At 39.8% G+C, this 26,193-nt stretch overlaps 1 protein-coding gene across 2 annotated transcripts in view; it reads left to right on the top strand.

Moving 5' to 3' along the window:
* ADAMTS18 (ADAM metallopeptidase with thrombospondin type 1 motif 18) overlaps nt 1–26,193 on the top strand; it is a 150,390-nt gene that overhangs the window by 94,148 nt on the left and 30,049 nt on the right. For both annotated transcript variants that reach the window (XM_050773234.1, XM_050773235.1), the window contains 5 exons: nt 5,188–5,336; nt 14,275–14,447; nt 17,874–18,004; nt 19,453–19,576; nt 20,581–20,825. In XM_050773234.1, the coding sequence (XP_050629191.1) occupies nt 5,188–5,336; nt 14,275–14,447; nt 17,874–18,004; nt 19,453–19,576; nt 20,581–20,825 (822 nt within the window). The remainder of the gene's footprint in view (nt 1–5,187; nt 5,337–14,274; nt 14,448–17,873; nt 18,005–19,452; nt 19,577–20,580; nt 20,826–26,193) is intronic.

The following is a 26,193-nucleotide window of genomic DNA, read 5'->3' as shown; positions in this document are numbered from 1 at the left end:
TATGGTATTTAAAAAGTCTCAGGGATCAGATGTCTTGTTAGTCAAGAAATGACTGTCCCTCCAGACCAAGGCTTCTGCTACTCAGCTCAACTCACAGGACCTGTCATTGAGCTTCTGACATGCCCTGTAGATTCCCATCATGTACAGTGACTTTCCTATTGAAGGGTAAGAGATTCCTCCACCTAGTGTGTACCTAAGGTCCTTTTGCTGGTGAGCATCTTCTACCCAGAGAACCACCTCCATTTTGAAAGATTATGGGAGATCTCAATATTTTGAATGAAGAACTCTCATATATTTCTATTTTTCTTCCTCTTCCCCAATAGAGTTTGGAGGGAGGGCAGGTTGCATTTGGGCTACTAGTAAATGATCCAGATTTGGGGAGTTCGTTTGAAAGACCAATCAAAGAGGAGCTATGAATGACAAGAGATAATGAGATGTTACAGGTTTGCTGATCTTAATTATTGTCTCTGTCTCAAGGCAGTATAAACCTATACAGAAAAAAATGGTCATTGGTTGTTTAAAGTTATTTCAAGGCTGGGTGTGATAGCTCACACCTGTAATCCCAACACTTTGGGAGGCTGAGCAGGGAGGATTGCTTGAAGCCAGGAGTTCAAGAACAGGTAACATAGCGAGACCCTATCTCTACAAAATATTAACCAGGCATGGTGGTGCATGCCTGTAGTCCCAGCAACCTGGGAGGCTAAGGGAGGAGGACCGCTTCAACACAGGAGTTTGAGGCTGCAGTGTGCTGTGATTACACCACTGTAGTCCATCCTGGGCCACAGAGTTAGGCCCTGTCTCTAAAAAAGGTATTTCATTCCACAATAATTTATTGACTACTAGATATGGGGAACAGGAGACTCTGGGGATATAGAGATGAATAAACCACAGTTGTATTTCTTTAAAAATTTACAGTCCAGGCGGGGCACAGTGGCTCATGCCTGTAATCCCATCACTTTGAGAGGCCAAGGTGGGTGGATCACTTGAGGTCAGGAGTTCAAGGCTAGCTTGGCCAGCATGGTGAAACCTTGTGTCTACTAAAAATACAAAAATTTGCTGGACACGATGGCGCATGCCTAAAATCCCAGCTACTTGGGAGGCTGAGGCATGAGAATTACTTGCATCCTGGAGGCAGAGGTTGCAGGAAGCCGAGATTGTGCCACTGAATTCCAACCTGGGTGACAGAGCGAGACTCTCTCAAAAATAAATTAAAAAAATAAAAATTTACAGTCTAGTAGGGGAAACACATACAGAAGCAAATAACGAATTCTCTCTTTAAACACACCTTCTCTAAGCAGTAGTTGCTATCAGGGCCCAGATGAAATGAGAGATGAATCTTGCTTGAGATTAGCTATGCACTTAAAATAAACCACAACAAGTGTGTGCATCAAGATGGTTGTTGGAGTTTGGGTTAAAGTTCTTCAGTTGGATGATAGAAAGGACTTTTCAGAGACAGGCCAACATCAGAGGCAAAGGCACAGATTTCTGATATTTGTTAGGACGCTTATTCACTATCTCTTAAAAAGGTTTGTAATTTTTAACTCTTTATTTTAAAGAAAATGAACATGTTAAAAATTGAGGAGTTATGTGCAATTTTTAATCTGATAGTGGTCTTAGGGAATCCCAAGGAGGACTGTTCTTGAAAATGTTAATAGAAATGTTATGGCCATGATGATACAAAACAATGACTTAGTGGAATAATTTAAAATATAAATACTGCTCAAGTCATTTTGACTTTTGAGGCATTACAACTTAGAACTTGTAACTTGAGGATTAGTGTTTTTTGTTTTTTGGTTTTTTTTAAATTGAAAAAGCAATCGTATTACCTATAAGGGATACACAGGAAAATAATGAATGAGAAAAATAAGTGATACATCACTGAGGTCTAAAGATTGATTACATAAGCACCTCAGATATCTACGTTCCGTGGGGAGTAAAATGTACTTGTGTTAGGCTTCAGTAAACAGAACATGAGATAAAGTCAGAAGTAAGAAAGCAAATGTCTTGATATCACTGCCACGCCACGTTATTTTAAAACACCAGGCTACAGTTATATACTGGTGAAAAGCCCTTAACTGTAATGTCATGCTCAACAGAAAGCATCTTAATAAGTTCCATCCATCATCACTCCAGTGAAATAATTATTACACTCATATATGGGTTCCTCAGATTCTTCCTTCACCAGGAGATATAACTGGCTGCTTGTTAGACTGTAAATTTCATGAGGGCCAGTGCCCTGGTTTTACTCTTGTTTCATCTGGAGTGTCTGACACACAGTAGCAGGTACTGAATGTTTCATTTGTTTCTCTGTAACTGGAACCCAACTCTGTCCTTCCTCTTCCTTCTCTAGTCCTTTGTCCTTCAGCGCTATTTGTACTGTGAATACTCAGCCAACATGTGGCAGTATGAAAGCCACTTACTTTTTTATCTAGAGATACGTGTACACGGAAAGACAGGTTTGTACATGCTGTCTATAAAAAGATACTGGCCCAAGTCATGGCCATTCAATTGGAAATTAGATGTAGTGCCAGAAATATGTATGCTGGGCCTGGGCATGGTGGCTCATGCCTGTAATCTCAGCACTTTGGGAGGCCTAGGCGGGCAGAGCGCTTGAGGTGAGGAGTTTGAGACTACACTGGTCAACATGGTTGAATTCCATCGCTACTAAAAATACAAAAAATTACCCAGGCATGATGGTACATGCCTGTAATCCCAGCTACTCAGGAAGCTGAGGCAGAAGAATTACTTAAACCCGGGAGGTGGAGGCTGCAGTGAGCCGAGATCGTGTCACCGCACTCCAGCATGGGTGACACAGTGATAACCTGTCTAAAAAAACAACAAAAAAAAAAAAAAAAAGAAAGAAAAGAAAAATATGTATGTGTGAAAAGATGGAGCTGGGCACAGTGGCTCACACCTATAATCCCAGCACTTTGGGAGGCCAAGGTGGGTGGATCACCTGAGGTCAGGAGTTCAAGACCAGCCTGGCCAACGTGGTAAAACCCCGTCTCTACTAAAAATACAAAAATTAGCTGGGCGTAGTGGCAGGCGCCTATAGTCCCAGCTACTTGGAAGGCTGAGGCAGGAGAATCGCTTGAACCCGGGAGGCGGAGGTTGCAGTGAGCCGAGATGGCACCACTGTACTCCAGCCTGGGCAACAAGAGTGAAACTCTGTCTTAAAAAAAAAAAAAAAAAAAAAAAAAAAAGATAAACTTACAGGTGTACATATTGTAAATTTGCATTTTCTATGTAGAATTTTACCTATACATGTGAATGTGTGCAAATCTGTGTGTACATTCCTATATATTCCTGATTTCTACACTGATTAAAAAGCCAAAGGGAAACAATCTGATAGCAGCCTAACCTAATACTAGAATGAATACTGAAGTAATAGAACATCAAATTAATTGAATGACTGGAAGAGATCTAAACACATTTTCCAAAAAGAAATTAGATTAGAATTAAGGTACATTGGTCAGCAGTTTGCCTCCAAGATGAGAAGTAGAAGTGTCCTGCTTAGAAGTTCTGGCTACTGAGTTAAATCCAGTCTCTTATACTTGCATAGTTACTTGAATAGCTCTGTTTGGGTAGTTTGTGTCACTCTGAGCAGGTTAGCTAGTATTTCTTTGCTAAATTTCTCTTACTGAAAAAAATGGTTTTTAACTCAGTGCTTTGCAAGGATTAGATAAGATACTGCATGTGAAGCTCTCTGCACCATTTTTGGCACATAGGAGCAACTTGATAACCTGTGGCTGCTGCCGCCGTTACTGTTATTGGCTATTGTAATTTTGTCTCAGCCACTGAACTCAGTCCAGTAGAGTCCTCGTGATTCCTGGTAGAAAAGATGCATGCTTATGGTAGACAAAATCCTCAAATGACCAATTGCCTTCCCCAAAAAGTTCTCAGTAGTGTTGTATGATTTCATGCAAACTCTGAAATGGCAATTAATCCGGGGAAAAGAAAAATGAAAAACAGAAGAATTAATCAGCACATGGCAAGAATTTGAAGAAAGGAAGCAATATCTTAACCTAGACAAAGTGCACTAGCAACCAAACCACACAATAAACAGTCATGAAGCCAAATGTCTCACAGGGGAAAAGTGAAGATTTGAAAGTAAAACAACCTTCCCATAATTCTGTAACCGATCCCCCGATTCCTCAGCAAAACCTGGCATGGTCCAAACCCCAGCCCTTTGGATCTAATTGCAGAGGCCTTCAGAAAAGAGCAGTTATGCTAAGTCATGCAGAACTTGCTCATAATCAAAGCACTGCAGGGGTCGGGGGTGGGGGGTAGGTAAAAACAACAAAAAACAAAACAAAAACTAAAGAAACACTACCAGAGGCTAATGCATCCCCTGGGGAGAGATGACCAGGAAAGCCGGGAATTTGTTACAAAGGAGAACTAAAATGGAAAGGTTAGTAAAGAAAATAGCTCTCCATCTAGCTTGTACAGATCATGGGCAAATGAAAGTCCCTGGGCTGATTCATCAAAGACACTGAAAGAGCTCAAAGTCATCAGAGCATCTGAAGTGGGCACCTTTTATGTAGACAAAAGGAAAAAGGATGCTATCTGAAGAGAACAATTTGTATAGACTGACTTGTTTAGTTTCATAAGAAATGCTCTATAGTGATGGGTTTGGAATAAACAAAAATATAATGTATGTGTAATTGTATCTGTTTTATGATAAGATAATCATTCAGAATGATAAATTGTGTTAATATCTTACCTGTTACTTCTTGAATGAGTGATCCCAATTGTTTATTCAGAATGATAAATTGTGTTAATATCTTAACTGTTTCTTCCTGGATGAGTGATCCCAATTGTTCTTTCAGTAGCGTTGTCTCTAAGTGGCAAGGCAGGCTTCGTTGTAACTTTATACTGACTCCCTTGGCTGGTAGGTGAAATCTTATCATCTGAACATGTCACCTCTACAGCTCACAAAGCGTATCATACTCAGCCTGTTGGTGAGCAACGCTACTTCTCTACAGATGTCAGCCTTTCAGAATGTATGTGGTCAATGCAGAGTAGTTGAGTGTTTTTAGAGCACAGCAAAGGAATTTATCAAGGTATCAGGCATTTTCCTTTTCTCCCAACAGACCTGTTTTTCCTGTTACTGTGCAGGTGTTGGCAACTCCCTGTGCTTTCCCAGGTGGTGTCTGACAGGAACCATCTTAAACGTTCTTTTCACAGTGGTGTCGGCAAGGCCAGTGCGTAAAGTTTGGGGAGCTGGGGCCCCGGCCCATCCATGGCCAGTGGTCCGCCTGGTCGAAGTGGTCAGAATGTTCCCGGACGTGTGGTGGAGGAGTCAAGTACCAGGAGAGACACTGCAATAACCCCAAGTAAGGCTCCAGCAGAAAGGTAGTTTTGCAAGGCATTAACCTTCAGCCTGTCACACACCGGTTTTTCTTGTTCATACTTTAATAAGTTTTTTAAATTTTTAATTATTTTGGGTACATCATAGTTATACATATTTATGGGGGTACATGTGATGTGTTGATGCAGGTGTACAATGTGGAACAATCAAATCAGCATAATGAGATATCCATCACCTCTAGGCTTTATTGTTTCTTTATTAAAAAACATTCCAAAATCATTTCTTTATTAGGCACATTTCATGGTTTCAGTTATTTTAAGATATGCAATAAATTATTGTTAATGATAGTCACCCTATTTGTGTTACTGAATACTAGATCTTATTCATTCTAACTTTTTTTTTGTACCCATTAACCATCCCAACATTACCGTTCTCCCTCCCCACTACCCTTCCCAGCTCTATCAATCCATTCTCTAGCTCTAGCTGAGTTCAATTTTTTTTTTTTTTTTTTTTTTTTTTTTTTTAGCTCTCACATGGGAGAAAATGCAATATTTGTCTTTCTCCATTTGGCTTATTTCACTTAATGTAATGTCCTGCAGCTCCATTCATCTTCAGTATGCTACCAACTTAAATTGTGTTGTAAATTAAATTAAATTAAATGTTTTCCAAGCTTCCATCACATTGATCACAGGATTTCATTTTTATAATGGCTGAATAGTACTAAATAGGATTCGTAGTATGAAATAGGATTAATACTATCATAATAGGCTGAATACTATTAATTTGAATAATACTATTATACTATATTATATATAATTACTATTCATATATAGCATATACAATACTATATCGTATATGTAAGACTATATATAATAGTATTAATATATAGTATCTATACTATCTAGTAGCATTAATAGGATGAATGGATAAAGAAAACATGGCACACTATTCAATTATGTATATGTGCCACATTTTCCTTATTTATTCATGCATTGAGGGACTCGTAGGTTACTTCCGTGTCTTGGCTATTGTGAATAATGCTGCAGTGAACATGGGAATACAGATATCTCTATACACTGATTTCCTTCCTTTGGGGTATTCCTTCCTTTTGGGATTGCTGGATCATATGGTAGTCCTACTTTTAGTTTTTCTGAGGAACCACCATACTAATTTACATTCCCACCAACAGAACACTGTTTTTTTTTTTTGGTATTTCTTTTTTTATATTATTTTACTTTAAGTTGTGGGATGCATGTGCTGAACGTGCAGGTTTATTACCTAGGTACATATGTGCCGTGGTGGTTTGCTGCACCTGTCAACCTATCATTTAAGCTTTAAGCCCCGCATTCATTAGGTATTTGTCCTAAAGCTCTCCCTCCCCTTGCCCCCCACCCCCCGACAGGCCCTGGTGTGAGAAAACACTGTTTTAAAGTGCCATTTTCTTCCATCCAGTTAGTAACAATCAACCAGAGTTGTACTGTTCGCATGTAAAGTCCATGTGCACCGAGGGAAGGTGTGGTGGGCAGAAACCAAAACACAGCAAAGGAGTCATTCTCTATCGGACTGTGATGATCCAGTAAGACTCTGAGCTACTCTATTCATCTAAACTAGGGTTCTACCGTCATATAATTAAATACTTGTGATACTGTAGAACAGAAAAGTTTGGCCGGCAAACCTCGTGAGTCTCTCAAACGGGTGAACTGCAGAAAGTATGCTGATTTTTGCCTTGCAGGAATGTACATCAACATGTGTTGACAGATCTGCCTGACTTTTCAAGAGAAACCAGAAATAACGGAAAAATGCTGCATGTGAAATTTCCCAATTTTAAAAATATTGACAGCAAATTCAATTTTCTTTAAAGACAGAAAAACCCGCTGTGACAACTAGTCCGATCAGCTGTGGATTGAAAGTGGCCTGTGGTCACCTGTGGGCGCTCTTTGGTCTGGTCATACTGGAATCTGAACTGCAGTTTGTGCTCTGTGAACATGAAGGTGGTTTCATGTTACTTTTTTTTTCTTTTAGACGGAGTCTCGCTCTGTTGCCCAGGCTGGAGTACAGTGGCACGATCTCAGCTCACTGCAAGCTCCGCCTCCCGGGTTCACGCCATTCTCCTGCCTCAGCCTCCCGGGTAGCTGGGACTACAGGCGCCCGCCACCACGCCTGGCTAATTTTTTGTATTTTTAGTAGAGACGGGGTTTCACCTTGTTAGGCAGGATGGTCTCAATCTCTTGACCTCGTGATCCACCTGCCTCGGCCTCCCAAAGTGCTGGGATTACAGGCTTGAGCCACCGCGCCTGGCCGGTTTTATGTTACTTTTATATGCTCTAACTCCCACATGAAACACATGTGAGATGTAGATTTTCCAATTGGCAGGATGATGTAGAGAGAGCCCAGGTTTTGGCGATAGATAGAAAGACTCTAAACCGTGTGTCTGCCACTTCTTAACTCTGTGGCTTTGTAAAAGTCATTTGACCTGGGTTTATGTACAAAAAAATGTAGAAGATAACCTTGGAAGGTTGGATGAGGATTAGAAATTGCATCTGTAGGATGCCTGACAGACTGGGGAACATTCCGTGGGCATTCATCAAAAGGTTCTGGGATCTGTGTGGTTTTTATCATCCTCATCCCAAGCTCACCGGGAGGACGGGGTCACAGAGGTCAACCCACCAAAGGAGCGTGGAGAGGCAGAGCCTTTACTGATGACACTGACCTTTGAAGAATGTGATGGGGTGAGAAGAATGTGATGGAACCTTGGAAAACATTTAATTTACAACACGATTTAAGTTGGTAGCATAGTGAAGAGGATGAGAACATAGACTCTGAAGTTTGACAGACCGTTTTTGCATCCTGACCCTAACACTTCTGATCTATGACCATAGACAACTTAGTCTTCCTGCTCCAGATTCCTCATTTATAAAAACGGGACAATGATAGCACCTACGTCAGCTGAGTTAATGTTTGCAAAGTGCCTTAGAAAAGGGTCTGACATGTCATTAACATTGCATAACTATTTGGTAAATTGAGAAATAATGACACTAGAGCAAAAGGAAATTTTTTAAAAGATGAATAGTACTGCATTTGAATCAGCAGTCTGAGTTAGATAAAAAGTCAATTTTTTTCCCCAAAATATAAAGCAGAATTTGGAGACACTTGGACCATCACGTGTTAGGTGCTACTTGGAATATCGCAGGCTAAAATAGATCTTTTCAATTTCAGCACTATTGACATGGGCTGGAAAATTCTTTGTTGTGGAGGTTTGTGCTGGACATGGTAAGATGTTTAGCAGCATCCCTGCCCTTGACCTACTAATGCCAGTAGGGTCCACTCTTCTTCCCCCCACCCACCAAACTGTGACAATCAAAAATGTCTCCGGACATTGCCAAATTTCCTATATGAGACAAAATCATCTCTGATTGAGACTCACAGATGTAATCAGACCCAGTGACTGAATATAATGATAAGGAGGCTGGTGATGCATTTGCAACTTATACCGGGTTATTGTTTTAGTAACAATATTAAAACAATGATGTTGTTTCACTATCTCCTGGTTTAAGCAGGAAGGTAGTTTCTACCCTCCTGATACTTTGAATGCAACCATGTCTTAAGTTGAATTGTTAAAATCATCATATTACTTTGCATTTTTGAAGCATAGTTCATGGATCTGGTTTTCATACATTACAACATTTTACAATCTCGATATTTTCCCAAGAAAGACATAGATTACCTAATTCAATAGCTCTGCTGGTAAAATGCATGAATGACACCCCTGAGATTTAAATTAAAACCTCTCATATCTGTAGGATTGAGAGCTCTCATTATAATAGGGCATTGTTCATGGAAACAACATATTGTAATTTAGAGATGCCTAAAAGAAGAATTAATCACTAATGTATTTTCATTCAGTGCAGTTTTATCATTTTAAACAAAATTAAAAATAAATCAGGATACTGTTTACTTTATGCATGAAGCCAAAAATAAGTAGATGATAGGTGATCCCGAGACAGTTGAATTAATTGTTCTCTCTCTGTTCTTATTTCACTCTGTTGCAGTAATGCTGGTTTTTTCTCCCTGTTTCAAGTTATGGATTTCTTTCTTGCTTCAGTTTAAGTATTTGGTTCTATTAATATCGCTCAGTGTAGCCATTTTCATTGTCTCATCCAAGAAGCAGTGTGAGGTTTCTGTTTCATATAAAGGTGTTTTTCCCAGAACAGATTTTATTTCATAAAAAATGAATGATTCTTGGCTGATTCATAGATTTACCAATTTTTTGTTGACGGCTATCTGGCTCTGGAATGGCCAATGCCAGGTACACAGGGACGTCCTTTGTCCCATGTAAGTGGTAAACAATGTTAACTGATGGAAGCCCTGTTTTTCGCTGAGCCCTCCTATGCCTCAGGGACCTTCCCAATATCCTTCTGTAGGCATTTGTTCCAAATCAGGTTAGAAGTGACACATGAGTTGAAACCTGCTGCCTAATCCAGTTATTTCACAGATGAGTAACCAAGGGAGGCAGAGGGCCCCATTCAGAGTAGCAACTCTTGCTCAAGTCCCCATGCTGGTAATGGCAGAGTCAGATTAAGATCCCATAGTCTTAATCCTTTGACATTTTTCGTTTTTTTCTGGTTATTTGTTTATTAAATTATCACCCCATAAGGGAGCCCTAGTGAAATTTCTATAAACTCTCCAAGAAAATTATTAGTGATGTGGTAAGGTGTTCTAGAACTTTCCTAAAACATGAGTCTATTTGAGAAAGAATTGTCTGCTAACTCTAACGCAACTTAGCACATGGAGTTAGGAGGAAAATCATGGCCCCAGAAGAATAATTGAATCTAACTGGTGGTGTATTTTCCAACCAGTAATTTTGAGGCTCAGCTGGTTATCAGAATCACCAGGTGTGTTTTTAAACATACTGATTTCTGGATCTTCCATATCAGGTACTGTTATTGAGAAAGTGGGTGGAGGTCCCCAGGAATCTGTATATGTATATAGTTTAACAGAGCTCTCTAAGTGATTTTAATACTTATCCAAGCAACATCATTTTAAATATTTGTAGTCAGGACTTGATAAATGATACAGAAGCAAATGCTGGTATGTTCTTTATAGCTGTCTAATATAAGGACAAAATCATGTGCCTAGGTTTTTGTTTTCTATTTCTATGTTTCTTTGTAATATTAAAGAACTTCTTATACCAAGACATATCATGATAGAATTTTCTGTTAAGTTAGGCTAACACTCATGTTCAAAGGTGCAAACAAATATTGTCTATATTTTTATGGAAATGCCCAAATGCTTGCCAGCAATTACTTTTGATCACTTTGACCATATCCCATAATTAAAAATGAAATGTAATAGTATATAAAAATCAGATCACATAATACTCAGCACAGGGTGGGTACTCAATACAAAAGCATAAGGCATTTATAAATAGTTATAATTTATTCTAACTCTGCCCTAGGTACTGCCCTACATTCTTTACAAAGTTTAGGTCAGTTAGTTGTCACAGTTGTTCCTATTTTGCAAATGAGGAGGTTAAATAAAATCACCTAAAATTGAGCTGGAAGGAGTCAGAGAATACTGTGTTTAAATCAGGGTCTGGCCAGGTTTGATGGATCATACTTGTAATTCCAGCACTTGGGGAGGCCAAGGCAGGAGGACTGCTTGAGGCCAGGATTTTGAGACCAGCCTGGGCAACACAGACCTTCGTCTCTATAAAAATTTCAAAAATTTGCCAGGCATGGTGGCACATGTCTGTAGTCCTAACTACTCAGGAGGCTGAGGTAGGAGGATTGCTTGAGTTCAGGAATTTGAGACTGCAGTGAGCCAAGATTGTGCCACTTCACTCCAGCCTGGGTGATAGAGCAAGACTCTGTATCAAAAATTAAAAAAAAAAAAAAAAAGAATCTGCCTCATTGTAAAAGGCCAGCTCCCTAAACATTGCACCTTATTCATCTTTCTTTCCATGCCTGGCCCCATGGCCTAAGAACTCAGTTAAATGCAGGCATAGTTAAGTAGGAAAAAAATCCTGGACTGAGTCCACAGGCCTGAGCTTGAGCTCGTCTCTGTTTCTTTCTAGCTGCGTGACCCTCATTCAACAAGTTTTGTGAGCTCTTGTCAGCTGGTTCCCACTTCATCTATAAAAGGAGGACAATGGCTGTATGAATTTGGTGGTCTTTTCCACATTACAAGTTCTATAAGTCGATAAAGTAACACCTTGCAGTCCTCTTTCCCTTCATTAACTTCATAGGGTCCAAATGAGGTTTGTTAAATCTCAGAGAGTCTTAAACTGAGAAATTAGTTTTAAATACGCCTTGTAAAGATGACCAGGAATATTGAGGCTATGATATAGCACTTTAAGATTTTTCTAAGTGCTTTTTAGATAATCATTTAAGAAGTCTTCAGGGATCTGATTTATCACAATGGCTGCTGCATGTTTAAGTAGTTGCTCTAGAGTGTTTTGAAATAGCATAAAACTCTCATTCTGGCAGTGTGACATTTCCCGTTCCTGTTGAATCCATTTTAGCATGCAGCTATAGGAGGACTGGATAAATTATGCTGAAGCAATTCCAGGGCTGTTTTAGAGCATACTTGTGCTTCCTAAAAAGACAAGGAATTTTAATCACATAAATTTATTAACCTGGAGCCGCCTTTCATGTTACATGTTGGCATCAAATCTTTATACAAGATGATCCATAGTTGAGTTTTGGCCTTCAGAGAAAACTCCAAATGGGAGGAATGAAAAGAAACCACAGCTCTGTGCACAGAGTAAGCTGGATACAATGATATGGGTAACTTTCAATGTGGTGGTGCTCTTTTTTCCTTTATTTTGCTTTCTGGTTTTGGCAGATTAGACTCTGCCTACCAAGATCTTAAAGAGCTTGCCTTTACATCATAATTATTTATGTTCTAATGGAATTCCCTACTCTGGAAATCCATTTCCCATTGTGCTTGGCAGGAAAGGAGTAGGCCACCTGCAAAGCTGAGAAGTGATAATGCTGATGAAAACAAGAGAATGTTTTCCCTCTGGGTTCAGAATCAATCAGAAGGAACACACAACAGTCATATTATAATCAAAATATCTCAATGACTGACAGCTGAATTGAAGAGAGCAGCAAATGGTGCTTTCTGTTCCTTCTCCCCAATGTGCTGACATTCTCTGCAATAGCAGGTGCATGGCAAAGTGTGGGAAGATAATGAGAGTGTTAGAAAATGGGAGAAAGCTGGAGAGGTAGCTTGGGTCCATGTTTGAACAGCTTTTGATGCCAAAAGATAGGGTGTGTGCAGGTAGCACGCAAGCAAACATATACAGTAAAAGAACATTTAGGTGTGTTTACAGATTTCCCTAACAGAGGAGCTAATATGATGAGGGTCAAGAAAATCCCTTCAGTTAGAACAGCAGTCTCCAGTTTCATCCAGGTTGCTGTGAATGCTATTATTTCATTACTTTTTACGGCTTAGTAGTAGTCCATGATCTATATACACCATATTTTCTTTACTCATTGATTGATGGGCATTTGGGCTGGTTCCATATTTTTGCAATTGCAAATTGTGTTGTTTCTCAGGAATAGAAAACCAAACATTGTATGTTCTCACTCATATGTGGGAGCTAAGCTATGAGGACACAAAGGCATAAGAATGATACATTGGACTTTGGGGACTCAAGGAGAAAGGGTAGGAGGTGGCAAGGGATAAAAGACTACACATTGGGTACAGGGCACACTGATCGAGTGAGGGGTATACTAAAATCTCAGAAATGTTTACTAAAGAACTTATTTATGTAACCAAACAACCTATTGAAATAAAAAAATTAGAAATTAAAAAATTGTTCTACCATAAAGACATATGCACATATATGTTCATTGTAGCACTATTCATTATAGCAAAGGCATGGAATCAACCTAAATACACATCAACAGTAGACTGGATAAAGAAAATGTGATACATATACACCATGGAATACTATGCGGCCATAAAAAAGAGTGAAATCATGTCTTTTGCTGTCAGACAGATAGAACTGGAGGTCATTCTCCTAAGCCAACTTAAGGCAGGAACAGAAACCTGAATATCACATATTCTTCCTTATAAATGGGAGCTAAACATTGAGTATATATGGGCACAAAAAAGAGAACAACAGATATTGAGGGTGGAGGGTTGGAGGAGGGAGAGGATTGAAAAACTATGTATCAGATATTATGCTTATTACCTAGGCGATGAAATAGTCTGTACACCGGACTCCTGTGAGACGCAATTTACCTGTATAACAAACCTTTACATGTACCCCTGAACCTAAAATAAAAGTTTAAAAAATTTTTTTTTAATTTAAAAACAAAAGAATATTCTTTCAGGCTGGATGCAGTGGTTCACACCTGTAATCCCCACACTTTGGGAGCCTGATGCGGGTAGATCACTTGAGTTGAGGAGTTTGAGACTGGCCTGGGCAGTATGGTGAAACCACATCTCAACAAAAAGTACAAAAATTAGCCAGGTGTAGTAGTGCATGCCTCTAGTCCCAGCTACTTGGGAGGCTGAGGTAGGAGGCAGAGCCAGAGAGGTGGGGAGGCAGCAGTGAGCCGAGATCATGCCACTGCATTCCAGCCTGGACAACAGTGTGAGACCCTGTCTCAAAAATAATAAAAAGTAAATATTATTTCAACAGTGTTTAGGGAAATTGACAGAATGTAAAAATTAGATTGGTGATGGCAAATAAATTTGATTTGGCATGCCAATTTTAATGAGGGAGCCGTGGTAAAGAAAAGAACTAGAAAAAAAGATTCCCTGATTGATTAGTTAGATTCAAGAAGAAAAGTGGTAAATTGTATGCTATGTACTTCCATTCCTGTAATAGACTGTGCATTTGCATACGCTGTGGCAATGCTCATCCTGATTGCCTCTCTTTCTATTGTTGTATGTGACTAACAGTGAACCCTTTGATTGCTAACATTAAAGTTCATTAATTTCATTTTTAGGCCTCAGTATGGTGGCAAATTCTGTCCAGGTTCTAGCCGTATTTATCAGCTGTGCAACATTAACCCTTGTAATGAAAACAGCTTGGATTTTCGGGCTCAACAGTGCGCAGAATATAACAGCAAACCTTTCCGTGGATGGTTCTACCAGTGGAAACCCTATACAAAAGTGGAAGGTAATGTGGTCTCTATGACATTCAAATAAGTCTCTATGTGGATAATAATGTGATTGAACAATACAGAAGAAATTGTTGCCTGTATCAAAGAGTTTACATGTTTACCTTTCATTCCCCAGACCCATCCTGGCCCAGTGTTTCATTCCATGGGTTTTCTTTATTTTTCTACTATATATTTTTTTTTTCCCATAAGATACCTCTTGTCTCCCACATCTGTAAACCCAAGGTTTCATATGTTTGGAATGTACTTATGTTTCTCAACTTACCTTTGACATTTTGGCAATTAAGTCTCCCAGGGATCTTAATTGAAATGGGTATGAAGTGTCCAGACCAAAAACTCATGAAACCATATATACCCCATAGAGGCACCATACACAGTAACTGACATGTCAGTTAATTACAAGCGTGGCAAGGCCTGTTTGTAAAGTGTGTGCATGCATGCAGACACACACACAGAATCATATATAAAAATTAGACTAAGTTCTTGGTACTTACTATATTTAAAGTTATTATGGCTTGTATTTTACTTTTTAAATTAATATGTCTTTATTTTGACTGAATAATGAAACGTTAGTTACAGCAGAACAGTTTAATGTAGTTGCTTTTGCCTATGTAGAATAAGCTGTCATCATTCTAGTTGTTTCATTACTTCTATCCATTTGATTTATCAAAACTTATTCATGCTGTCTTGAAACAGGATTGTATGCGAATCCCAACTGCCCATGTGTAGACTGGAAAGAGACTAAGTTTAATGACAATTCATGGGCTGTTTTGTGCAAAAGCTCAACATGAACCTATATTAATCAGTGATCATAAAGGAAGCTTATATAATTACAGGCATCATTATAACAAGTAGAGCCTCCAAATCAAACGAGAGGATTGTGCAGCTTTGCTCAGTATCAGCCCAGCCATTTCAGGAGCACTGATGCGGTTTTGGGTCATGACTGTTTGTCCATAAAGCATAGATAGAGACAGTTCCAAAGCTGTGTCTTAGGAGGAAGTAATGAGGGACGTATAGAGGTTTACTGAGAAACGAGTTACATTCAAAACTTCAAAGAGCTATTGAATAGGAAGGATGTTCGATTTATTTCAAATTGCTTTAGAGAACAGAATTAATTCAAGGGCTGAGAACAATCTAGCCATATTATCTCCTCAGAGACACCTTCCTTGACAGCCTGTCAAAATATTCTTCCTTCATGTTGTTCTCTGAACCCTTTACCCCGTTTTATTCTTCATAGCTCTTCTCAGTGCATGAATGTATTTTTATCTAGTCATTTATTTGTTATCTTCCTCCCCACAAGAATTTAGGTTCCACAAGGACTAAGGCTTTTTCTATCTTGAGCTTGCTTGTATCTCCAGCATCTAAGAACAGCATTTGGTGTGTATTTATGTAATGGTTTTAACTTTTGAAATGAATGAATAAGTAACTAAATATTAACTGTCCAAAATGAAAATATACTCCCTCTGTAAGTAATAAGCTCCCCATCACTAGAGGCATTCTACCAGGAACTGAGTGATTTCAAAGGAAGGATGCTATACAGCAGGTCCCAGCAGATGCTGCAGTTGCTTCCAATTCCAAACTTGGAAGATTTCCTTGCTCTTGGTTGTATACTCTTGCAAACCCATGCTTCCTGTCTGTGGTTCTTTCTCCATGACTCTGTTGTCCCTCCTTTTACTTCCTCTTTTATTCTTTGCTTTGGCTTCATGGATATTCCTTGGCCTTTATCACATTACATCTTTCATTTAAATATAGTGTTTATGCAATCGGTCCTGTTATCACCCTTAAATAAATTCTGTGTTGAAGATATAAGGAGGAAGTTAAACAAATACATTTTGCAATTTAGAAAATGTTTGCTGGTTTCAAAGTTCTTTCACTAATTTTATTGCAGTTTTCACTGAGTAGGGAGCATGCAGTTTCATTCATGCATGCGACAGATGTTTACTGAGCTCTTTTTGTGTACGAGACACTTTGCTAGATGCATAGGAGAATGCATTGAATCAAACATAGACTCCCAGCCTTAGGATCTTACCTCTCAATGGAGGGAGACAGAAAAGTTAAGGCCTTCTAGTGTCTCCTTGTCCCCTTTTGATACTTACATCAGGGGAGACTGACCATGACTTTAAGGTCTTGCGATTTTCCTGCAGTTAAGAAAGAACAAAGGAAGACTTTGTTTATAAATGTGGCCAATCTCTGTGCTGCAGGAGTGAGGTTTTTTCCCTTCTTTCCTCTGTGTTTCTAATGAACTCATAAACTCACCCAGGAATCTGTGCTAAAAGGGAAAAAAAAAAAAAAGGAACTTTCTAAAACTTGTTAATTCCTGGAAATGATAGAGAAAAGAAAGGGCATATAGGTCATCCAACTCCCTAATCTCATGTGCAGAAACTAGGAGGCATTAAATAAAGCTGCTATTAAAAAAAAAAAAAAATGGATGAGAGAGAAACTTTTAACCCACCCACATATCTGCATATTTGAACTGTGATAATTTAAATCCTTTCATGTTTGAGTTTTGACTTTGTCTTTTTTAGAGAGGTTTTATGAAGCACTATTTGCCAACTGTTGACACATTTGTAAAACTGTTGTTAGGGGATATCGCTCAATATCGCCCACAGAAGGTCTCTTGGGAGAAACATCATCTGGAATTCCTGGCCAAGAAGACCTCTTTCTATTTGAGAAATTGGCATAGGAACTCCTTTCTGATAACAAGAGCTCTATAAATATATATATATTTTTTATTTTTGACTCTGATATCAGAAACGTCTCAGGGATTTAAGGGCCAATAGAAGTTACCATTTTGTAGCTTTCGGGATGAGTTTATTTGCTTTCTCTTCATTTTTATGACATGGTTTTTTTTTTTTTTTCTATATGTGTTTTACAAACATGACTAACCATATGACTTTTCTCCCTGGTGCCTAAAACCTTTTCTCTTAACAGACTGAGTAAATATCTAAAGTAATCCATGCCCTAAATCAAGCTCATCAAACTATGGCCTGCTGGCCAAATCTGGTGTGTATTTGTTTCATCGGGTTTTATTAGAACACAACAACACTACTTCATTTCTATGTTGTCAATGGCTGACCATCAGGCCTTTGAAACCTGAAAGATTTACTATCCAGGGAGGCTGGATAGTAACCCATTGATCATGTGTATGGTGACTATCCCTAAGGATGAGAAAAATAAAATTGTTACATATTACTCTTAAATTAGTTTTATATGGATTGTTAAATGGGACTCATGCTTTGAAAGTCACATAATATGGGCTTATATGTGCATACACACATGCACATATGCATATAACACTGTGCATAACATTTTCCATTTTCATCATGACAGCTTTCTCAGTAAATTTAATTCATCTTTTTGGCAATCGTATCATTTTTCCTTAGTTTCCTCTTGACCATTTCCTATCTTGATCTCTTTGCTTCTAGAGGAAGATCGATGCAAACTGTACTGCAAGGCTGAGAACTTTGAATTTTTTTTTGCAATGTCCGGCAAAGTGAAAGATGGAACTCCCTGCTCCCCAAACAAAAATGATGTTTGCATTGACGGGGTTTGTGAAGTAAGAGAATGTTTCTGCTTTGGAGTATATGAGCATGCTTGTGTTTCATCATATCATAGGTGTACTCTGAAGAGTGGTGTGAGAGATGGTGTGTCTGCAGAAAAGCAGGTGGCATAGAGGGAAAGGGCAAAGTGTTTCACTGGATTTGAACACCATGTCTTTTTTTTTTTTTTTTTTTTTGAGACGAAATTTCACTCTCGTTGCCCAGGCTGGAGTGCAATGGTGCGATCTCGGCTCACTGCAACCTCTGCCTCCTGGGTTCAAGTGATTCTCCTGCCTCAGCCACCCTAGTAACTGTGATTACAGGTGCGTGCCACCATGCCCGGCTGATTTTGTGTTTTTAGTAGAGACGGGATTTCACCATGTTGGCCAGACTGGTCTTGAACTCCTGACTTCAGGTGATCCACCCATCTCGGCCTCCCAAAGTGCTGGGATTATAGGCGTGAGCTGCCACGCCTGGCCGAGCACCATATGTACATTCCTCATTTACTTGTTGCATGAGCCTTGTCCAATTATTTTAGTTTATTTTTCACTCTACTTGCACATATATAAAAGGAGACGATGCTATATCCTACTTTGCATAGGAGTTGTAAAAATGAAATAAGAATGTAAATAATAAACTTAGGCCAGGTGCAGTGGCTCATACCTGTAATCCCAGCACTTTGGGAGGCTGAGATGGGTGGATCACGGAGTCAGGAGATTGAGACCATCCTGGCTAACACGGTGAAACTCCGTCTCTACTAAAAATAGAAAAAAAATTAGCCAGACGTGGTTGCGGGCACCTGTAGTCCCAGCTACTCGGGAGGCTGAGGCAGAAGAATGGCGTGAACCTGGGAGGCAGAGCTTGCAGTAAGCCGAGATCGCTCTACTGCACTCCAGCCTGGGGGACAGAGCAAGATTCCACCTCAAAAAAAAAATGTAAATAATAAACTTCTATTGCATGTGTACTAAGTACTTTTGCTACATGATGAGAACCTCACAAATGTATTTTGAAATACTACTACTATTTGTCCCCAGTTATTTTTCCTTTCACTTTGGTTGCTCATTTTCTTTTCCATTTTAATTTTAGTTTGAGCCCTTTGATCTTTTAAGGGTGTGTGTTTGTACACATGCATGCATGTCTATTGTCCAGCATTTTTATGTTGGAGTCACACAGCTGGCCTGAATAATCTCAGCTGGAACTAGTAGCAATGGTGACTTCTTATTCCAGTTTCATCACTGAAGAGCCTAAGCCTTAGATAAGTTATATAACTTGCCCAGTCATCTAATAATGTCAGGGTAGGTATTTCAACCCCAAGTGAGTCTAACTTGAAGCTATGATTCTTAACCATAAGCTGTACTGCTTCCCTAATGTTCTGTAAATGCAGAGAACCATGTATCTCTTAATTATTCCCAGTTTCTGGCTTCTCTGATGTTTGATTTTCTCATGTTTTTTGTTTTTGTCACAGCTAGTGGGATGTGACCATGAACTAGGCTCTAAAGCAGTTTCAGATGCATGTGGCGTTTGCAAAGGTGATAATTCAACTTGCAAGTTTTATAAAGGCCTGTACCTCAACCAGCATAAAGCAAATGGTGAGAGATGCTGCTGTTTGTTATTGCTAATGAGATACAACTTTTGCTACTGAACAAATTTGAGTCACGCCAAATGTGATTGAGCCTTTTACTAGTTCACTGGACACACTAGTGATGGTGGCATTTGTCACTCGTGCAAGAGTAAGGGAGGATAGTTATGAGGAATTTCGTCAATTCGTTACCTCGCAGAAACATACTAAACAAATGCCTTTCTGCTTTGCATTTTTAGTATGCCGACCAGGCCCCTTGTATGTCCAAGTGCATTTGTTAAGCAAAGAAACATTGTGAAACTTTAGTGAACTCTACTCACAGTGTTAAATGAATATTTGAAGCAATTATCTAAATATCTTGAGTAAAATTAAACTTTTGATCCCTATTTTCTGAATTTCATCATTGAAGATACATGGCTCCAAGTTTCTTCTAGAAAGATTTTTTTTTTTTTTTTTTTTTTGAGACAGAGTCTCGCTGTGTCACCCAGGCTGAAGTACAGTGGTGTGATCTCAGCTCACTGCAGCCTCTGCCTCCCAGGTTCAAGTAATTCTCCTGCCTCACCCTCCTGAGTAGCTGGGATTGTAGGCACCTGCTACCATGTCCAGCTAATTTTTGCATTTTTAGTAGAGATGGGGTTTCACCACACTGGCCAAACTGGTCTCAAACTCCTGACCTCAGGTGATCCGCCCACTTTGATCTTAGGAAGATTTTAAAAAAATCTTCCTGAATTTTGTGGCCTTTTTGGGTCTGGGAAGGAGAAGAGTGTATTTCTTGTCCACAGAAAATATGCTTGGAAGGCTTTGGGAAGCCACATACATTTTCTCTCTAGTGTTCTTACTATTTGGAAAATGAAATCATTGATCATATTTGCTTCATAGAGTAAAAATGAATTTAGCTAGTGATTCAAAAACCTCACTCTATAAAAATGAACACTACATGTCAGGGGCCATTTCTAGTCCCCTTTCAACAGTGCAGAGGGTAGAATTCAGACGTGTTCTCTTCTTTCCATTTAGAATATTATCCGGTGGTCATCATTCCAGCTGGTGCCCGAAGCATCGAAATCCAGGAGCTGCAGGTTTCCTCCAGTTACCTCGCAGTTCGAAGCCTCAGTCAAAAGTATTACCTCACCGGGGGCTGGAGCATAGACTGGCCTGGGGAGTTCCCCTTCGCTGGGACCACGTTTGAATACCAGCGCTCCTTCAACCTCCCGGAACGTCTGTACGCACCAGGGCCCACAAATGAGACGCTGGTCTTTGAGGTAAGCCCCCTCTGTGTATTCAGTTCTCAATGCTTCTTGCTTCGTTTATAGCGATGACTACAATTTGAGCCAGATTAAAGAACTCCAATCCTTCTAGTTCAAAGGTGTTTCCTGGCCGGGCACAGTGGCTCATGCCTGTAATCCCAGCACTTTGGGAGGCTGAGGTCAGGAGTTCGAGGGCAGCCTGGCCAACATGGTGAAAACCTGTCTGTATTAGAAATACAAAAATTAGCCGGGTGTGGTGGCACGTGCCTGTAATCCCAGCTGTTAGTCGGGGCTGAGGCAGGAGAATTGCTGGAACCTAGGAGGTGGAAGTTGCCGTGAGCCAAGATCGCGCCACTGCACTCCAGCCTGGGCAACAGAGCAAGACTCTATTTCAAAACAACAACAAGAAAAAAGGTGTTTCCTAATAGACTAAATTACAAAGTAATGGGGAGAAGACAGTGATTCCATTTGGAGGAAGAGGACAGGAACCCAAAGGCCTCTAAGAGAATGGGTAGATTTTCATATTTAGAGGCCAACCTTTCACCACTGTGCTTGGGTTTCAAGAATGCCAAAGAATGTAGCAAGAATACTTTTTATATTATTCTGGTTTGTCTATGTATGCCATTTGGATGCTCCATTGTAGCTATTCATAACATAGGTCAACTGGACTAGGAGAAGGGATTAATAGTAGAGAAAATGCTTGCTTGGGTGTCAGCAGAGTTTCGTCATACTAAACTACCATGATTTTGTAGGTTGTAGCTTCCCCATAGATAAGAAAAGGAAAAAAAGGGTAATAAAAATGATAATTAAAAGAACCAACATATCTGGAAATGATTTGCAAGGCTGTTATCATAGAAACATTTTTTTTAGTCCTCATCATGTTTCTGAGTGCTTTTTCTCTGTTTGTAAAATGGGGCTGACTGTTGGCTCTTACAGGCAAGTGATTTGCTTCAGGTTGTCTAGAAATGATACTGAGCACTTACATATCCAGGTACTCTGATGAGTCATTTTAAGCTTCAGTTTCTTACCTGTGAAATCGAGGTAGAAAATGGACTTCACTAACCAGAAAAATAAGGAATCAAGTGTGAAAAAAGATTAAAAGACTTGCCTATCTCATACAGCCAGGAAAAAAACAGAGCTGAAGTGGAGTCAAAATATTTTCCACCCAGGAGTATGAGATCTATGTAACACTCAGATTACTGTTCTCTTCTCAAATAAACATAAGATCAAGATCAATGCAACTGTTATTATTATCATTATTATTATGACTATAATAGAGTAGGTTCAGGCATTCTGTGATCAGTTTCATGCATTCATTTCTTGAATGCCCACAACAACCTTAGGAAGGTAGGTATTGTTACTTAATCCCCATTGTACAGATGAGAAAATGGAGCCTTAAAGAGATTGTGTTACATATAAGTAGTAGGACTGAGGTTTGAACATAAGTCTTTCTGACTCACTTGCCCACACCATTATCCTAATATATCACCAATACTGGCAAGGCTCAGCTATTTGTCATTATATGGTTTTTCTCAATGTGAAATGGTTGACTCTGTGGGAGGTACAAAGCCTACTAGAGGTGGGGGATAGAGAGTTTGCTATTTGGAAGCATCTGTCATCCAGATTTGAATTCATAAAACACTGAGAACATATCCGTGTATTTTGACCAACACTGACCTAGATCTGTGGCAACTAGAGGGTTGATCTGAAAAGTGACTATTAGGAAGATTGTGTTCATAAAGTTGTCTGATGATTTTTACTTGAAATAATTTATTTTCCTCTATCTTACATATGTTAATTCACGTAAGACTATTGGCACTTACCGTGTTCTTGGTGCTGAGGAAAAGGGACATAGTGCTTGTTTTCTGGGCTGACAGCATGCTGTGTCCTCAATCATCTCGGGGTATTTTGGTCAGATAAGTGATTAATAAGGCAGTTTTTCAGAGGCAGCTACTTCTTTTGTCTAAACTGAGGCACTCAATTTATTATCTTTCTCAGTTCCATGCACAGTGGGACTGGATTCTTTGAACAAATACCATATACCATGATATTGGTAATGACCTTCTGCAGCTCACAGTGGTTTATGGGGAAAGCAGTAGAAATGAATTTCTCTTACCCAGTGTGTGGGAGTTTGTATTCTGTGTGTTGAGTTATGGTGGGTGAAATCAGATGACATCTTGGTTTCCCTAATGGATTCTTAGATTTGCTAGAACTTCAGAAAGCAGAATAGTGAAAATGTCCATACATTAAGAAATCAACCGAGGCAGGTGGATCACTTGAGGCCAGGAGTTTGAGACCAGCCGGGATAACGTGGCAGAACCCCATCTCTACTAAAAATACAAAAATTAGCTGGTTGTAGTGGTGCACGCCTGTAATCCCAGCTAGTCAGGAGGTGGAGGCAGGAGAATTGCTTGAACCTGGGAGGCACAGGTTGCAGTGAGCCGAGATGGCACCACTGCACTCCAGCCCTGGCAACAGAGTGAGTGAGACTCCGTCTCAAACAAAAGAAATCACTGCGTTCCTCTGTGTCACATGCACTGAGCTGCTCTTGTGTTTCACACTGATAGTAAACTGGGTGTATAGTAGTAGATAAACAGAAAAGAAAATTCTCCTGCTGTAATGAAACTTAGAATGTTGGAGGGTACAGTACAGCATTACACAAATGAATATATAAACAAAGGCAGATGTATAGATTGTGGTAGGTTCTTTGAGAGAAAATAAAGTATAAGAAAAAAGAGAGAGACTGTTTGAATTAGAGAGTTGGTGAGGAATTATCTGAGAATTACCATGTGAGGTGAAACTTGAAGGATGAGAAGAACGAGCCAGGTAAAGAGTAGAGGAAATTCAGGCAGAGGAAGCAACAATTTAAAACCCCAGATGGGTATGGTGGCTTATCCCTGTAATCCCAGCACTTTGGGATGCTGAGGTGGGTGGATTACTTGAGGCCAGGATTATGAGATCAGACCGGCCAACATGGTGAAATGCTGTTTCTACTAAAAATACAAAAATTAGCCAGGCGTGGTGGTGCATGCCTGTAGTCCCAGCTACTTGAGAGGATGAGGCAGGAGAATCATTTGAGCCTGGGAGGCAGAGGTTGCAATAAGCCGAGATCGCACGACTGCGCTCCAGCCTGGGTGGTAGAGCGAGACTGTCTCCGAATAAATAAAACCTCATGTGGAGAATCAACTTAATATTTTAGAAGAACTAAAAAATAGGCGAATCTAGCTATAGCGTAGTGAGGAAAGAAAGTATTGAGGTGTGAGAGGGGTATAGTGGGGGCGGGGTTGGCCCACAGCTAATATAAGCCATGGTAAGGAGTTTGGATTTCATCCCAATAATATCAGGATTTCAAGAAAGAGAGTGGTTTACACCATCCTGGCCAACATGGTGAAACCTCGTCTCTACTAAAAAATACAAAAATTAGCCGGGCATGTGGCGCATGCCTGTAGTCCCTGCTACTCGGGAGGCTGAGGCAGGAGAACCACTTGAACCAGGAGGCAGAGTTTGCAGTGAGCCAAGATCGCGCTACTGCACTCCAGTCTGGCATCAGAGCAAGACTCCGTCTCAAAAAAAAAAAAAAAAAAAAAAAAAAAAAAATTCAACCAGGCTGCTATGTAAATAAGTGATTAAGAGGCAAGAAGCAAACTGGGGAAATAGGAAAATGGTTCTAGAATTCCAGGTAAGGAGTGACAGACGCTGAAACAGGTGGTGACTGTGAAGGTGGCAGGATGTGGATCTGTTTGCAGTGTATTATAGTAGAGAATTGGAAGCTAGAAAAGTTACTAGAGATGTATAAGAAATGAATTCTGAGAGAGAAAGATGTGGGAGAGTCTCAGGTTTTTTCCCCAAGCATTTGGAGGATGGTTTTACCACTATCATTGTCTTGAGGATGACTGGAAACAGGTTTAGGGATAAGGGAAAATTCCATTTTAGCCGCCATATATTTGCAATGTATCTTAGATATTCAAGAGTAGCTATCAAGTAGGCAATTGAGTATGTGTTTAATGCATTAAAAAAGCCTTGGAATGAATATGCAAATCAGTTCCTAAAAATACCTAAAAGAGTATAGCAGTATATCATTTGTTAACTGAGCAGGGCACTTGGATCCAACTTTTCTCTGATAAGCTGCCTCTTGGGAGAAGCCAAATAATTGCAATATCCAGAATGTGCCTTGTGAAGAAATATTGAGCCTTGGTTGACACCACCAATAAAGAGGAGCACGCACCTGGCATGGAGAGGCGTGCTGGTGCTGGAAACAGGATTTTCACAGATGTGAGGGCATTTGTATGTAGATGCAAATCTCTCATCTAGTCTTGTATGTGTGCCCTGCACTTGCACACCCACAGACATGAGAGTGGAGATGCCCTCATTCATGGCAACAGGGATGGCATCCTAGCTGTTCTTCCTGCTGTTGCTCCAATCGTGTATGTTTCTATCCAGATTTTAAGGTATTTTAGATCTGTCTGAATCTCATACACAAGAGCTATGCAAATTCAGTTTACAGTAGGCTTTGCAACTTTATTCCCTTGATGACATTTGATACCCTCTGTGGAGGCAACCAGAGAAACCCACTAAGTGCCAGTTTCACAGTTTTAAGACCACGCAATCTATTATTCAGATTTCAGAAGCATAGCATTTTCCATAACATCAAAGGACTATTAGTAGATAATAGAGAAATACTTTTTTTTAGGCCGTGGTGGTAGAAAATGAAGGGTTAGTCTCCCTTCATTTCTATTCCCAAGAGTAGTGATTAAGTAGTACTAGCCTTAAATATTCACTAAGGAAGAAGAGTAGCAGACAATTAAAAATAAAACACACAACCTTAAATTCTAAGATGTTCTACACATGGAATGGCTGAGAGTACAGACTCTTTTTTTTTTTTTTTTTTTTTTGAGACGGAGTCTCGCTCTGTCACCCAGGCTGGAGTGCAGTGGCCGGATCTCAGCTCACTGCAAGCTCCGCCTCCCGGGTTCACGCCATTCTCCTGCCTCAGCCTCCCGAGTAGCTGGGACTACAGGCGCCCGCCACCTCGCCCAGCTAGTTTTTTTTTTTTTTTGTATTTTTTAGTAGAGACGGGGTTTCACCGTGTTAACCAGGATGGTCTCGATCTCCTGACCTCGTGATCCGCCCGCCTCGGCCTCCCAAAGTGCTGGGATTACAGGCTTGAGCCACCGCGCCCGGCCAAGAGAGTACAGACTCTTAACTAGCTATATAACTTGGGCAAGTTTCTTAATCTCTGTGTTACTTAATGTCTGTATTTGTAAAATGGGCAAACAATACCAGCTAATTATTAGGGCCATTATAAGGATAACTGAAGATAAGTTCAGTGCCTACAAAGTACTTAGGCCATAATGTTTATTACTATTGCCATTATTTTGCCCTC

The sequence above is a fragment of the Macaca thibetana genome, chromosome 20, assembly GCF_024542745.1.
Source record: "Macaca thibetana thibetana isolate TM-01 chromosome 20, ASM2454274v1, whole genome shotgun sequence".
Lineage (NCBI taxonomy): Eukaryota > Metazoa > Chordata > Mammalia > Primates > Cercopithecidae > Macaca > Macaca thibetana.
Note: the sequence above shows the minus strand (reverse complement) of the source record. Positions and strands in the feature narration are given on the sequence as shown.